Below are 17316 nucleotides of genomic sequence, written 5' to 3' on the forward strand. Positions count from 1 at the left end.
AGTGATAGTTGTTCATGAGTCTCTTGTTTGTCTTGAACAGTTAAACTGCCTGCTGTTCTTCAGAAAAATCCTTCAGGTCCTGCAAATTGTTTGGTTTTGCAGCATTTTTGTTTGAATTGGACAACTGAGGGACTCATGTGCAACTATTACAGAAGGTTCAAACGCTCACTGATGCTCCAAAAGCAAAAACCATGCATTAAGAGCTGGAGGGGTGAAAACTTTTGAACAGAATGGAGATGTGTGCATTTTTCTTATTTTGCCTAAATATCATATTTTTCCATATAGTACTGCATGTTACATGTTTCCCAGAAGACGAAATAAGTTCAATTTACCCTGATCTTCAATTTACCCCCACATTTAACTGGAATAAAACAAATGATATATTAAATTATATAAATTATTTGTTTTTAATTAAACATATTTTATTTAAAACTATTTAAAAACTAAAAGTGAAATAAAAAAATATATATATAAAACTATATAGAGATATTACAAAAACTTAAAAACAAATGTCAAAAACACTACTAACTTTAAAATAAAAAATAGGAAATATAAAAATAAAAATTAAGTAGGGCAGGTGAGAATACGAGTGGTTGAGTTTTGAATATACTGTAATTTAGCAATGGAGGTAACGGGTAAGCCAATGAAAAGGGCATTACAATAATCGAGACGTGGATGAAAGTTTCTGTGCCTTTGACACTAATGAAAGGATGGAGCTGGACAATTAGTCGTAAATGAAAGAATGCTGTTTTAGTGAGAGCGTTAATATGGGGCTGTAAAGAAATAGAGGAGTCAAACAAAACACCAAGATTTTTGATGATAGTGAGAGTACCAGTGATATCACAGGTAAAGTCAGCGGAAACTTTGGTAGTGAGTGAAGGGGTTCCAATGATGATGATCTCAGTTTTATACATATTAAGTTTCAGAAAAATAGAGTTAAGCCATACTTTTATTTCCTGCATGCAAACAGAAATTTGGTCAATTTGGGTGGATAGAGAAGGCCTGCAAGATGTGTAAATTTGAATCTCTTCAGCATAAAAATGATAGCTAAGCTGTAGAATCTGACCCAATGGTAAAATATAATTGATAAACCGCAAAGGCCCAAGAACGGAACCCTGGGGGATGCCTTGTTTCAGGGGGTCTGTAGGAGATCTGAAATCCTGAACAGAGATGTAGAACTGTCTATGAAGGAGGTATGAAGAGATTCAGGAAAGAGCAGTACCAGAGAGAGCTGAGGTCAAGTAGCAGAAGTAAAAATAGTGAGCCAGTGTCGCAAGAACATAATAAATCGTTCACTACCTTTACAAGGGCAGTTTTAGTACTATATACTATATATACTATGGACGGAAGCCAGACTGAAATGTTTTGATATATTTATGATATATTAACATAGAATGTTTTTTTATATAAGATATTTTAGTTTGCTAACAAGTAACTCAAATGAAGCTCTTCAAAGTCTTTCAGTCTTTCAATATTAATGTCTTTAATGTCTCTCAATCTTTTTTCTTCTCTTTTCTTTTCTTTTATTTGCTTTTCTTCTTTTTTCTTTGTGTCTTTCTGTCAGTGTATCTCACGGCGCGTGTCTTCTGTTCTCAGTCTAGCGCTGCATCCGGATAAGATCCAGGTGGCCACGGGTCAGGTTGGGAAGGATCCGTATATCTGCGTGTGGGACTCGTACGCACTGACCACCGTGTCCATCCTCCGAGACGTTCACACGCACGGTGTGGCCTGTCTGGCCTTCGACGCCGACGGCCAGGTGAGTCACATGACTTACTGCACAGCTCTCTGGAATACTTCATTCTGATTGGCTGCATTCTCAAATACATACGCAATAAACATATTAATATGAACATATTTGTAATATTTAGGTGAGTAACAATACATGGCTTGACGCACAATACTGATCTCATCATACAAAGCTCTCACTATGCTTAAAAAAACTATAGTTAAAATGCTACTTTTTTATTATTACGTCTAAGTCATATGATAAACGGTGAACAAAATAAGATACAGAATATGAATATTCACGATTCTGCTTAGTTAAAAATATTATCATGTTAGAAACATGCTTGCTGTCTGTCCCTGACTACATACATTAAAAAATATATATTTTCATCAAATCATATATTTTAAAATTGATTAATAATAATTAACATGGAAGCTCAAATGTGCAATTTTCTTTTCTTTTTATACCATATTTGATGCATTCTTTATATGCGACAATCTTATGTGAACAAACACCTAAACGAAATCTGTCTAAACTTTCATTTTTGGGTGAACTATCCATGATACATAGTCACTTCGGATAAAAGCATCTGCCGCATTGTATGCATTTTTGTATTGTGATAAAATTTTGATACAATATATTGTTACACCACTAATATTTAGTAAGTAGTCATTTTGTGTCATTGAGATACTGTTATATTTTTTTGTATTCATGTTTTGAATCAGTTTTTATCTTTATTTTAATTAAAGTTTTAGCAATTTTCTTTTAACTTTTTAAATTTTTAGTTTTAGTCTTATTTTTAGTTCACGATAATAAGTAGTATTGTTATTAAAATCAGATTTCCTTCATCTGTTTGCAAATGCTCTCATCTAACAGCTTATTTTCTCCTGTCTTGTGTTTTTGAACGTTCAGCGTTTAGCGTCTGTGGGACTTGATGCCAAAAACACGGTGTGCGTGTGGGACTGGAAAAAGGGGCGTGTCTTAGCCACCGCCACGGGACATTCTGATAGGGTAAGAACAGAACTCACTGTTCCTCATTACCAACAGTTAATTACATCAAAACTGCACAGTCCAGCATTTCATTCATAAGGCCAGAAAGATTGTTACTCCAGTGCATGAAGTGAAAAACACACAACGTGCCTGTCCGGTCCACATATGTTAGGACTGTTTCCATAGCAACAGATGCTACACCTCAGTGATGTGAATGAATAACCATTAAGAGCGTTATGAATAAGTTATTGTGTTGTGCTACAGTACAGAGGAGCATTTCAATGCACGAACTGACAGACAGAGTGTTTCACACACACACACAGAATATGTATGAAGCAGAGATGACAGAGCAGCTTAGTGAAGAACCACAGACACCAGAAGACTCCCTAAGGTGCCATTAAAACCCTGCAGCTCTTCCTGTCTTTCTCTCTGCTGTTCCAGCTCAACAGCTTCACTGCTGGGACTGCCGATGGAATATAAAGCAATTTAGAATTTATATCTTTTGCATTTTATATTCATGCATTTGGCAGAAGCTTTTATCTGAAGCGTTGTAGATTGCATTCAAGGTATATGATTGATAACTTCAGGCATTCCCTGGAAATCGAACCCGTTGCTAGTGGCATGATCTACTGTTTGAGCAATTAACAACGCTTTATGAAGTGTTTATTTGCAGATAATGCATGCAAATAATGAAGAAATCACATTGTTTAAAGAAAAATGGATAGTTTAAAATTAAGAATTAAGGAAAGAAGAAAAAGGATGTTGATTAAGATGCTTAATGCATTGTTCTTTTTATAAATTGCTGAATTTTTAGCTTATTAGCAAGCGTGACTATAATTACACATCTCTGGATCTTGAATTTTTTTTTTTTACAAAAAATAGCAGAAGAAAAGCTCTTTATTTCAGCTGGTGATGTAATAATATAACTAAAACCTAAATAAAGTCAATAAAAACCATATAGAGATATAAAAAAAACCTTATAAAAATAACAAAGCACGCTACAAAGTCACTACAAACTTGAACTAAAATTCAAATGAAAGTGGAAAATATATATAAAAAATATATATATTTTAATTCAAAATACTAATTCTTATTCCAATTTAGTATCCCAATTATGCTAAATATAACAATGATTTGCCTAATTTGATGATGCTGCGTTCAAAAATAACAATAAAAACTTTCCAACAAGCAGTTTTTTCCTAATTTTTAAAAAGTATATATGTATCTGTTTTAATGCATTTATCAAAATAATAAAAGCAGTAAAATGTCAAAAGTTTTGGTTTTAATGACAAAAAAACTTTCAAAATTGATCATTTAACTTACAGTCTGCAAAGCAGTGGAAAAAGTGAAAATCAGGATCATGCATGAAATAATGTCTTCAGAATCAGTCATGTGAAAATTGGCTGAGAATTGAGCAAATCATTGTGATGTGGCTCAGATTCAGATAAGAATCATAGTTTTGGTGTTTTTCTGCTGAATTTACGATAATACGAGAATTTTTCACCTTACAAATGGTTGTTGAAAGCAAAAATGCTATGAAATGCATCATATTTTATGAGAAAGTGTGTCGTGTCTGAGCAAAACAGCCACTATGTTTGGAATCAGGGCTTCAAAATTTGTAAGAAACAAGTATTGGATTTTATTCAGCAAATATGATGCAAGTATTTACATTATAATTTCCATTATCTTTTGCATTGTATATAATTTTAGAGACTTCTGCTTAATTCAGTGTAATCAGTTTTGGTGTTATGGAAGATGTTGTGGAAGAGTTGACATGTTTATTCCACCTGTTTGTGCTGTGTTTCAGATCTTTGATATTTCCTGGGACCCGTTTCTGCCGCACAGACTGGTGAGCTGCGGAGTAAAGCACATTAAAGTGAGTCAAATCCCTGAGACAAAGTTCCTTTGAACCCGCTCTCGGAAAACAAATAAATGAGGCATCAGCGGAAAACATGCCGTAATTTATTCCTCCTTTCTTTTCTTGTTTTCATCTTTACTGCAAACACTTTTTCATGGACTTCAAAACATGCATTAACATACTGAACAACTGAGACAGAAGAATATCATTTAAAGCCAAAAATCAAATTCTGTCTGATTTAGTCAGCCTGTATGACTTTCTATTTAGTAAAAGTGAATGCACAGATGTCTAGCTCTAAAAATAAAGTTATGCATGCACAATATTTTAAGATTTTAATCTGATTTGCTTGAGCAAAAACTGAAATTAATTATATTATGAGTTGATTTTCTCTTTTGTCTCATAGTTTTGGGCATTATGTGGAAATGCACTGACACCAAAACGAGGGATTTTTGGAAAGACGGGAGACCTGCAAACCATCCTCTGCTTGGCAACAGCGAAAGATGAAGTGACGTATTCTGGAGCTCTTAATGGAGACATTTACGTGTGGAAGGGACTCAACCTGACGAGAACGATACAGGCGGCGCACGGAGTGAGTGAAGCTCATCACACTTCCTACACCATCACTCCCACCACATACACATCAGCTGTGCGCTATAGCATGTCCATTAAAGGACATTCACTGAAGTTACAATGCAATGCATACCATCTATTATCAGATATTCAATGCATTGGCCATTTGTGTTATGCATCTGTGACACTAGTGAATATAGCATGTGGTGGCGTGTGACCTGTTGCACTTGCGTTTACGTATGCGTAAAGTCTTGTTGTTCTGCAGGCAGGGATCTTCAGCATGCATTCATGCGAAGAAGGCTTCGCCACCGGTGGGCGGGATGGATGTGTGAGGCTGTGGGATGTGGATTTCAAACCCATCACCAAGATTGACCTCAGGGAGGCAGAACAGGGTTATAAAGGTAATACAATACATTGGGCTTTAAAGGGAACAGGATTTTTCTTGCCCTTTTGAAATTTAGTTTAACGTACTGTGTGACATGCTCATTCACAACACAACTTTTACTTCATTAGCACATGACCATTCACATTTACACGTCAAATAACTATTTCTAATCTGACCAAATGTGAATTGTGGGACTTCGGAGCGCATAGCATGAATCTTTCTTTAGATTTTTTATTTTTATTAAACAGTACAAAACATCAAACCATTAAGGTAGAACAGTTAAAAAAACATGTTTTTATGGGGTTTTTTTTGTGAACAATTACTTTTATTGAGACAAAACATTGCAGTGAAGAAAAAAATGTTTTTATGGTTTAATTAAATTTTAATAATCAAAAAGGATGTCTAATCATTTGAATTAATGAAACGGCATAAAACATTTTACAATAATAGGGACTTGTTTAATTTTTTTCTGAAATTCTGTGTCATCTGTTTTAATTGTTCTGGATTATGTGTTTTATGACTTAATAAAAATTTATGATACAAATTTTGAATGGAGGGAGGAACGGATTTTTTAAAAGTCGGAGCATCGTGGTTTTCACTCTCTCCAAGAGCGCTCCACCACCGCTCCAGCACGAGTACAATTCACGCCAACAGCCCGTAATATAACTGCATATTTAGCAAGAATTCACATGTTAAAGATATTTAGCTAGCTTGATAGAGATGGATCACTCAAATAAAAAGAATGTGAAGGCTATAATGACGTGAGCGGGAAGTTATAGTTCTTTTCATCAGAAACAAAATTGGCACTGCAAAAAGCAGCAGGTATACCTTTTAATGCTGATTTTAGCTTGTCGTGTGGTAGGAAGCTGGAGCAGAGTGATTATTAAATGCTCGGAGCGCGGAAAGGAAATTGTTGGACTCGGTCAACCTCACAGCACGTCTCTCAGTAGAGCGTGCTCAGTCGATGCTGAACTGCCTGGAGACTTTCCAGCGCAAGAGGGCAGTTCCACTGAAACAGTTTCAGAGACTCCTGGGGCATATGGCATCCGCAGCCGCTGTCACGCCACTCGGATTGCTTCATATGAGACCGCTTCAGCGTTGGGTTCACGACCGGGTCCCAAGATGGGCATGATGACACGGCACGTACCGGGTCTCAGTCACCCTGTCCTGCCATCAGACCTTCAGCCCGTGGTCGGATCTTGCTTTTCTTCGGGCAGGAGCTGTGCAAGGTCAGGGAGGACGAGGAGCAGGTCCTCTTAGTAGCGCCATACTGGCCCAATCGGACTTGGTTCCCAGAACTAATGCTCCTCGCGACAGCCCCTCCTTGGCAAGTTCCTCTGAGGAGGGATCTCCTTTCTCAGAGAGGGGGCACCCTCTGGCACCCGCGTCCAGAGTTGTGGAATCTCCACGTGTGGTCCCTGGATGGGACGCGGAGGTTCTAGGTCAGCTACCTCCAGCGGTAGTAAACACCATCACTTCGGCTAGAGCCCAGTCTACAAGACATGCTTACAGGCTGAAGCGGAACCTGTTTGTTGATTGGTGTTCTTCCCACTGGGAAGACCCCTGGAGATGCCCAATCGCGGTCGTGCTCTCTTTCCTGCAAGATGGATTGGAGCGAAGGCTGTCTCCCTCCACCCTCAAAGAGTATGTTGCCGCTATTGCCGCACATCACGATGCAGTAGACTAGGGGTGCCCAACCCTGTTCCTGATGATCGACTGTCCTGCAAAGTTTAGCTCCAACTCTAATCTAGCACACCTTCCTTTCATTTTCAGGCGATCCTGAAGACCTTAATTAGTTGCTTCAGGTGTGTTTGATTAGAGTTGGAGCTAAACTTTGCAGGACAGTCGATCACCAGGAACAGGGTTGGGCACCCCTGCAGTAGTTGGTTAGTCTGTGGGGAAGCACGACTTGGTCATCAGGTTCCTCAGAGGGGTGAGGAGGTTAAATCCTCCACGCCCTCATCTGGTACCCTCTTGGGATCGCCCCTCGGTCCTGGCGGCCTTGAAGGAGGAGCCCTTCATTGGGTTTCGACCAATCTTGGACCTGGGAGTTCTGAGCCGGTCCCTTCACAAGTTCCCGTTCAGGATGTTGACGCAGAAACTTTCAATGCATCCGTCCTTTTGATTGGTTCGCAGCGATCGACCTGAAGGACGCGTACTTTCATATCTCGATCCTCCCTCGACACAGACCGTTTCTCCGTTTTGTGTTCGAAGGGCGAGCATATCAGTACAAGTACGTATCAGTACGTTGTCCTGAGACTCCGGCCTCAGACCAGCTCTTGGTCTGCTTCAGAGGACAGCAGAAGGGAAAGGCTGTCTCCAAACAAAGACTTGCCCACTGGATAGTGGAGGCTATAGACTTGGCCTATCAGGCCCGGCACTTACCATGCCCCCTCGGTGTGAGAGCACACTCTATGAGAGGCGTTGCTTCCTTTTCGGCATTGGCGCGGGGCGCCTCGATAGCAGACATTTGTAGCGCTGCCGGCTGGGCGACACCTAACACGTTTACGAGATTTTATAATCTCTGTGTAGTGTGTCCTCCCGTATACTTGCCTCAGATGGCCAGTAACACTGGAACCTGCTCTGTGTCAATCACGCTTGCTGTGCCATTCCCCTCTACCAGTGTTCATTTTGACAGCAAATTTTGATTTAGTTTTAGTCATAGTCTTTTGACTAAAATACCATTTAGGTTTAGTCATATTTTAGTCATTTGAATTGTTTTTAGTTTTAGTCTAGTTTTAGTCGACTAAATCTACAGTAAATTTAGTTGGCTAAAATCTAATGGGTTTAGTTACAGTGCATTTATTAAGCATTTCTCTAAAATTTCCAAAGTCATTTGATATTAAGGTTTTTTCATGATAGACACCGAATTAACTGCGGTGACACACAATGTGCCTTTATGTTAAAATTAAATAAAACCACTTTTCATAAAGAACAAGAACATGTCTTCTTTTTAATGAAATACCAATGGTCATATAGGATAATTATGCATTCTTTATAGCAACTTGTTTACAATATTCTTCATTCTTTCAAGCAGACATATTTATTTCTATAAATAAATTTAAATTAATCTTTAGGGCTACTAAAGTTTTTCAGTCAAGACCAGTGAGTGATTTTCTGTCTTTCGTTTGTTGCTTGAACATGCATGCCAACTGTCATTGGCTTGTTTTGTTAACACTCGGGCGAGATCCCATTAGTCAGTCACACTGACGTTACGTCTCCGTTCCCTCCTTCAGGGAACGGGGTTACATGCGTAACCGAGACAATATTTTAACTTGCTCTGTCCTATATCCATGACACTGACTCGCTGCACATTTGCCAGTTTTAATCTTAACAGCTCTCAACGCGAATGTGCACTTGGATGGTTAGATAATAGATACATGATAGGCTAGTATAGAAAAAAAAAAAAACTTAAGGTAGCATTAAGGTAATCCTGCTTTTTTTAAAAAAAAAATCATCTTGTCCTAGTTACAAATTTGACTGGTAAATGATAAAGAGTGATAGCCCCTTTTGTATTGCATTGCATATCAGGGATGACAGATTGATAAAAAGACATGCTATTTATGACTGGGTGTAACTTTTAATACTTCGCAGTAAAAGTGGCTCTCCGATTAACTTTTCCCTATCAATGTGGCTCCCATGAAAAAAATAGTGAGGACCACTGAATTACATCAATAATAATTTTTTATTTGATAATAATTACATTTTTTAAAATGTAATGAAATGTGAACTAACAGAGAAATGTTTGAACCCTAACAGAGGTTTATGAGTTAACGTGGACTAAAAATTGTGTTTAATGAACTGTTATTATTAGTTAAATCGAATTATATGTTGAACCAAACTTCTCTTTTGGCGGGTTGTAGTGAAGACCTCTGAGTTCTTGTGTGTATCTGAAGATTAAGTGTACATTTCAATTCATTGATTTAAATTTTGCCAAATTCCATGACATTCCGTGTTATACAGTAAATTCCATTTTTGTGACTAGATTCAGCGATTTTGTTTGTGTAAATACTGCTAATAATAGTGTATATACTGTATAATAAGAATAACAGGGCTCTATGTAATGAACCACAAAAGCTTGTACCATTATTGGCCATTTTCAAAAGCAAATTGCATTACGTCTATTTCAAAACCAGATCAATAAAACAGACAGGAAGAGCTCCTTATGGAGGTACAGCAAACTCAGTATATAAGGGATTGTGTCACCATGGCAACACGGCCTGCGCTTATATCACACCAGTGACAGTGTTTTCAGCAGATGTTAGTCTTGTAGCAATGAAGCTGTCAGCGCTTTCACAGCAGAAGACTGTCAGATAATGGGCTGGAATAACAGACGATCAGATCAGATCTGGTCAGACTGAAACAGAAATCTCAGCAGATTTAACAAACCTCGCCAAATGCTTCCTGCTGGAAAGAAAAAACAGATAATATCTCAATTGTTCATGCTGAGTGTCTTCTGCTGAAGTCTCCTGCTTCTCATACATCTCTCCTGAGAAAATCACCCCAGTAATCTCACGTTTCCCCCTCAACAGTGTCTCAAACTGCTCAGATTTGCCAAAGACCGTAAGAGTCAGAGATCTCAATATGAACTCAAACATTTCTCATCAGATGATCCGAGCTGCTCTTTTTTAGCTCTGTACTCTTACTGGATGAAGTCCATCAAACGTAACGATTCACACTGGGTTTGTTTATTTGGTATTTCACTGGTCTGTCCAATTTAGACTCAAATATAACACGTTTTTGACTTTTTCTGCTTTAAAGGTTCATTTTTGAGTCTATACTGACAGTTAATGAGCCAATTACATTCTGTCCTGCTGAAAACACCAGTTTATTTTTACATTTATGCATTTAGCAGACGCTTTTATCCAAAGTTACAGTTTTTACATTTGATCAGCTCTTGCTTTCCCTGGGAATCGAGCCCATGCTAGCGCCATGCTCTACTATTTGAGCTACAGGAAAGCATCCGATGAGTGTGAAGCTTTTTTTTGTGATTATATTAATTGTTCAGTACAATAATGTGTGTTTTTTGAGCTCTTGATGTTGTCTTTTAGACGTGGTGCTGTTTTTCTAAGTAAAGTTACTGGTTTAATTCCTGTATGTGGATTTTTCTTCATGTCTCTTGTCACATCGATTTAAATTTTTTCCTGCTTAGTAAGAGTATTATTTATATACTTTTATTGTTTTTTTTTTTGTATTTTGAATAAGCTTTTATTTTTTAATGTTTCTATACATTTATATTTAATATTTAAATTATTTTATTTCAGCTTAATTTCAATGAACGTTGTTAATAGACATGGCTTTATTTATTTTTCATGTTTATATTTGATCTATTTCCAGCTTTCCTTCAGTTATTTCTTCATTTCAGTTTCTATAGTTTAGAAAATGACAGCAGCACTGTTTTGTAATGTAATAATTGACTTGATGCAGAAAATGCTTCAGTTAAAACACATTAAAAACGAGAAAAAATATTAATAGAATTTTGAATAATCAATTTTAAATTTTTTTTAAAATGCAACCCACCAGATCCAGGTTAAATTAAGACAAGTTGTTTTGTTTCCAACAACTTCTGCTTGTTTTTACAAACTGAGGGACACTTTTATCGTAATCTTAATCTTATGTTAGTTTTATCAGAAGGAAAGGGCTGCTTGGATCTTGTTGTGGACTTTAATTTGATGAACCTGAATGACTCTTTTTCTCCAGGCCTGTCCATCCGCAGCGTGTGTTGGAGGGCTGACAGGATCCTGGCAGGAACTCAAGACAGCGAGATCTTCGAGGTGATGGTGAGAGACCGAGATAAACCGCTGCTGATCATGCAGGGTCATTCAGAGGGGGAACTCTGGGCCCTCGACCTGCATCCCAAACAACCCCTGGCCGTCACAGGCAGCGATGATCGATCCGTACGGTCAGTCCACTCCTGCTATTGGATTTCAGTTCATGCCACATCAGTTCACACAGTATACATTATAAATGGAGCAAGACGGGTGGAAATAGAATGTTTGGTTTTTCAAAATGTTTAAACTAGGGCTGGGCGATAAACGTTATTGTATTGAGATTGCGATAAAATTTAGGTCCATAACGATGATGAGCTCTGGACATTTCGAACTCAAACACACATGATGCTCAGTGTTTTCAGCGGCTGCGTCTCAATATATGAGACATGAATACATGAACTTCATCTCCAGAGATGCTTTGAGAGTCACTACAGCGGCTTTTCATTTGAGAAAAAATACCATCAAATTCAATCTGAAATTGAAATATATTCACAACAAACCGTCAAAATAAAGTCTGGTTTAACATGAAGAAATTATGACAAAATATAGTACCATTCTATACTAAAATGACGTTCTTAAAGTAATAATCATAATATTTTTATTTTAATCATCATATAGTATTTTTATTTTAATCAATCATAATATTTTTTATTTATCATACAACCAATATATGTTTTAATTTATACAATTCTGTGTTCAGCATCTTATTTGACAAAAAATAAATTAATATGCAATATTTTGTTGAAAATTAATTTATATTTTTTAATTGTTTAACATTTAATTTGAGAAAAACTACGATCAAATACGCCCTGGAACTGAAACTAAATCTTCACAACAAATCATCAAAATAAAAGCCTGGTTTAATTTGAAGGATCTCAAAGTAATAATTATTCATTATTTTTAAGGAATATCATACAAACAAGACATTCTTTTATTCATATTTGCATTTTACTTCACACAAAAAAATTGTCTTCATCCAAATTATTATATTTTATTACGTTTGGAAAAACATTTAATTGTAAAAGTTTTATTAATGGATTTTTCAGACACAATTTGTCATTATAAATTTGCATTAAATTATAATCTATAAATATAGAAGAAAATGGAATTTAGGGGGAAATTAAATGGATTTATTGGGCCTAGATTAAAGTTCATTCTCAAGCTCTAACAAACATGTGGACTGCATTTCCTTCCCCATTAATAGTAAATGAATATTGTGATAAATATCAATATCGTATAATATGGGAAAAATGTTATTGTAATATTTTTAGCCATATTACCCAGTCCTAGCTTAAACATGCAATACAGACATAAATATGGACACATTTGAATTTTCCTCAAACATGCTTGTTTAGACTGTGGAGTTTGTCCGAACACACGTTGATCGCTCGCTGTAACATGGAAGAGGCGGTTCGCAGCGTTTCCTTCAACAACGACGGTTCCCAGCTGGCTCTCGGCATGAAGGACGGCTCCTTCACTGTTCTTCGGGTCAGGTAATTGAAGTTGCATCCCCTACACTTCATTATTTCAGCTTCATTATTCACAAACTGAGAGCTTGTCTGGTTTTTGAAGGGACATGACGGAGGTGGTCCACATCAAGGACAGGAAGGAGGTCATTCACGAGCTCAAGTTCTCACCCGATGGCTCGTATTTGGCCGTGGGCTCCAACGACGGGTTTGTGGACATCTACGCTGTGGCCCAACGCTATAAGAAAGTGGGAGAGTGCAGTAAGTCCACTTGCTTCATAACGCACCTGGACTGGTCCGTGGACAGCCGCTTTCTGCAGACCAACGATGGAGCTGGAGAACGATTCTTCTACAGGATGCCAAGTAAGAATAATCATTGGAAAGTCGTGAAATTATTGACACCTTACGATGTGTATACATTTCAAGGTGTATTTTCTTTCAAAAATTGTGACATTTTTAGTGAAGTTGGATGATAAAATACTAAATTCCAGTGAATTATGGAACACGAAAACCTGTTTGGAAACAGTCGATATCTATGCATTTTTTCATGACGTCAGTATACTTTGTTAAAGTTTTAGATATTTATTCAAATATGCATTGTATAAATTACTAAGGTTTTCACAGTCATGAAAAACGGTTTCAGAGTCTATTTTAGTGAAGCTGGAATGATAAAATGTTAAATTCCAGTTAGTTATGGGTCATGAAAACCTGTTTGGAAGCGAACCGTATTTCTGCTTTTTTATTAGTAGTATTATTAGGGTTTTTACAGTCATGAAAAGTGATTTTAAAATTGTGATTTCCATCAAAAGCCTTTTCAAAAGCGGGTGCTTGTGAAAACGTCTGGGAAAATTTATTGATAATTCATGTGAAAGTCATGAAATTTAAATGTCAAAAGTTACATTGGGTATTTATGCAAATATTTATGATCTTTTTAAATGACAGAATTATTAATTTGTAACAATTAAAAATTAATCAAACTTTTTAAAGTTAAAAAAGTTAGAAAAGTCATGAAAAACCTTCTTAAAAGTGGCGCTGGTGAAAAAAAATTAATAAATAAATCTTGGAAATTCATTAATAATATACAAAAATGAATGAAACTTTATTATTAATTTAAATTTTTAAGTCATTATACATTGTTAAAGTATTAAACATTTATGCATTTAAAATTTCTTCAAATATTTGTGCATTTTCTTAAATTGCTCTGGATTTCTCAGTTATGAAAAATTGTGATTTCCAGACATGCAAAAGTCATGAAAAACCTTCTCAAAGGTGGTTGCTGGTGAAAAGTCTTGAAAATGTATTAATAATTCATGGAAAGTCTTGAAAATTAATAACACTTTACAATTCATTTAAATTTCAAAAGTCAGTATACACTGTTAAAGTTTTAAATATTTATGTATTTAATATTTATGCAAATATGTTTGCATTTCCTTAAATTAGCAGGGTTTTCACAGTCATGACAAACTTTTTTTTTTTTTTTTTCCAGACCTGAAAAAGTCATTAAAAACCTTCTCAGAAGTGGTTGCTGGTCAAAAAAAGGTCTTGAAAATTAATTAATAATTAATGCAAAGCCATGAAAATTAAAAACACTCAATAGACATTTTGAAAGTTTTAAATATTTCAGAGCTTGAAGTCACTCTTTGTGAGTTTTTCTGTAGAGGAAATGTCTCTTGCAAGCAAGTAAGCAAGTTCAAATTCAAGTTTTAAAATATTTTTGACTTTTAAAAAGTCTATTTATTAATTCCAGGAATTCACAACAAAGATATTCTATGTGATTTAAAAAAAAAAAAAATTGTCCAGCAATCAACAATGCTGCAAAGGTCATGAAACCCTGAATTACATACTGCACTAAAAGGTATTTTATGAGTCATATCATGCTTATAATTTTCCTAACTGTTGTTCTGTCTATAGCTGGTAAATTCCTGCCGAAGGAGGAAGCCAAAGGAATCCATTGGATGACGTGGACCTGCGTTCTCGGACCGGAGGTCAACGGAATCTGGCCTAAATATTCCAACGTGAACGACATCAATTCTGTGGATGCAAACTACAGCAGTGCAGTGCTGGTGACGGGCGACGACTTCGGCCTTGTCAAACTCTTACGATTCCCTTGTCTTAAAAAAGGTCAGCTCGGTGATCCAGATATCTGTGTGATCCGTGCTGAATAAACTAGTGTGCACTAACAAATGCCATTCTTTCAGCTGCCAAATTCAAGAAATACATCGGCCACTCTGCCCATGTCACCAATGTGCGTTGGTCACATGACCTGCAGTGGGTTCTGAGCACGGGCGGAGCCGATCACTCCGTCTTCCAGTGGAGGTTTCTGCCGGAGGGAGTCATGAATGGAGTTCTGGAGCCGCTGCTGCAAGGTGAGTTGAATTGGCTTTAGTTTATTATGGGACATGAGAACCTGTTCGGAAACAGTTGGCATTTATGCATTATTCAAAATACTAGGTTTTCACAATCATGAAGCATATTGAAAGGTCAGGGAATTTTTAAATTGTGATTTTCAGACCTGGAAAAGTTATCAAAAACCTTTTCTAAAAAATGGTAAAGTCATGAAAATGAATGACACTTTATGATTCAACTACATTTTAAAGGTCAGTATTTATGCAAATATTTAATGCATTTCTTTAGTTAAAAAGTAATGTATTCACAGTCACAAAAAAAAAAAATCTTAAGATTTGAAAATTAAGAATTTAAAACAAAAATATTAGTTTTGTAACTTGCAGTGTAAAATAAAATAATTATTAGGCCTAAGATATTATTTTTTTATTTCACAGGATAATTGTAATTTACAACAATAATATTTATAATGTTATTGTTATGATTGTTAAAACAATAAAAAATAATACATAATATGCTAATATATTTAAATGTAATTAATATAATGTAATAAATACTTAGTATATATAATATAAAATAATAATAATAAAAGCTCTATACATACTGATACATGCAGCTTTATGTATAAATAATTTTGAGATAAAAAAATACATAATATATTTAAATGTAATTAATATAATAATACAATGTAATAAATACTTAGCATAAATAATAATAATAATAAAGGCTCTATACATACTGATACATGCAGCCTTATGTATAAATAATTTTGAGATAAAAAATAAAACACTTATTAAAAAAATATTTGATATTTTATGTTTACGTGCAAGTCATGTGATCACAAACCAGCATTAACCAATCATGAACATGTGAATTAAATTATTTAAATATTAACTTCAAATCTCAGGGGTACTGTAAGTCAATATTTTACGTCTAAATGATTCGGCTGACAAAATATTTTGGGAACCCCTGAATAAAAATGAGTATAGTGTTTTATTTTTACATTGAAATGAATCATATCATACAGATAAAGCGATATTCTGACAGTGTTTTCTCCTTCACAGAGAGCTACGCTGACTCTAACAGCGGCGATTCTGACTCCGACTTCTCCGACGTTCCCGAGCTGGACTCAGACATCGAACAGGAAGCCCAGATGAACTACGAGCGTCAGGCAAGAGACACTTTAAACCCCAACAAAACCCAAGTTCCCAAACTGAGACGGTCTTATGTCGAGTGCTTTATGTAACAGTCATGCTCGGCTGCTTTCTTCCTGTTCCTCTCGTTATTTTCACAGCTGATTGGCCGGTTGCTGTTGCCTTTTATGCTTCTTCTGAATCTCTGAATGTGTCACGAGTGGATTTCTCCCTGTAACTCTTCTCCCAAACACCCCTCAGGTGTATAAGGAAGATCTTCCTCAGCTCAAGAAGAAACTGGCTGGATCTCTGAAGAGGCAGAAAGTGCCGGATGAGGGGCTGCGCCTGCAGTTTGTCCACGGGTGAATTCAATGCAAACGTTATTACGTGTTTGTTATGAATTAAGTGTGTGTACAAATCTTTTACCCTCTCTTGAGTTATAAATTGTATTGTATGTATACAAGAGATTCAAAATTTTAATTATTATATATATATATATATATATATATATATATGACAATTTAACATTAATTTTAACAAAACTCAACTTTCTCACATTTAGGTTATATATAAAAACTGTAAAAAAAATAAAAGTTTGAAGATGGAAAGTGAAATTACTGAACCTAAACAGGAGCCTGATAAAAATGCTCATTTAAAAGAGAAAGTATTAAAATGTCAAAATTTCAAAAACAAAGTAAAGACAGCAAAGTAGTCAAATGCTTCTGATGCTATATATATATATATATATATATAATTAGCATATATGTGTGTGTGTGTGTAAAACAATCTGAAAAACTGGCTGAGAAACTTTAAGATTTAAATTAAAAGAGTTAAAATTAATGTTAAATTTGAATTTTTCTATGAACTTTATGTATTTCATTTCATTTTAATTTTTTTATCATTGCATTATAATGTGTATTCTGACAAAATCCATCTTCAAACTTTGATTTTTTTTTTTTTTTTTTACAGTTTTTATATATAACCTAAATGTGAGAAAGTTGAGTTTTGTTAAACTTAATGTTAAATTGTTTTTTTTAATATATATATATATATATATAAACTTAGGAGCTTAAA

General features: G+C 35.6%; 1 protein-coding gene across 1 annotated transcript in view; it reads left to right on the plus strand.

Moving 5' to 3' along the window:
- LOC306856838 (echinoderm microtubule-associated protein-like 6) overlaps window positions 1–17316 on the plus strand; it is a 56465-nt gene that overhangs the window by 15342 nt on the left and 23807 nt on the right. Inside the window, exons 2-13 of the mRNA XM_079396326.1 lie at window positions 1597–1756; window positions 2639–2737; window positions 4524–4592; window positions 4978–5163; window positions 5410–5545; window positions 11230–11431; window positions 12656–12793; window positions 12873–13129; window positions 14678–14887; window positions 14965–15132; window positions 16174–16280; window positions 16504–16604. Of these exons, the coding sequence (XP_079252452.1) occupies window positions 1597–1756; window positions 2639–2737; window positions 4524–4592; window positions 4978–5163; window positions 5410–5545; window positions 11230–11431; window positions 12656–12793; window positions 12873–13129; window positions 14678–14887; window positions 14965–15132; window positions 16174–16280; window positions 16504–16604 (1833 nt within the window). The remainder of the gene's footprint in view (window positions 1–1596; window positions 1757–2638; window positions 2738–4523; window positions 4593–4977; window positions 5164–5409; window positions 5546–11229; window positions 11432–12655; window positions 12794–12872; window positions 13130–14677; window positions 14888–14964; window positions 15133–16173; window positions 16281–16503; window positions 16605–17316) is intronic.

The sequence above is a fragment of the Barbus barbus genome, assembly GCF_936440315.1.
Source record: "Barbus barbus genome assembly, chromosome: 37".
NCBI classification, from domain to species: Eukaryota; Metazoa; Chordata; class Actinopteri; order Cypriniformes; family Cyprinidae; genus Barbus; species Barbus barbus.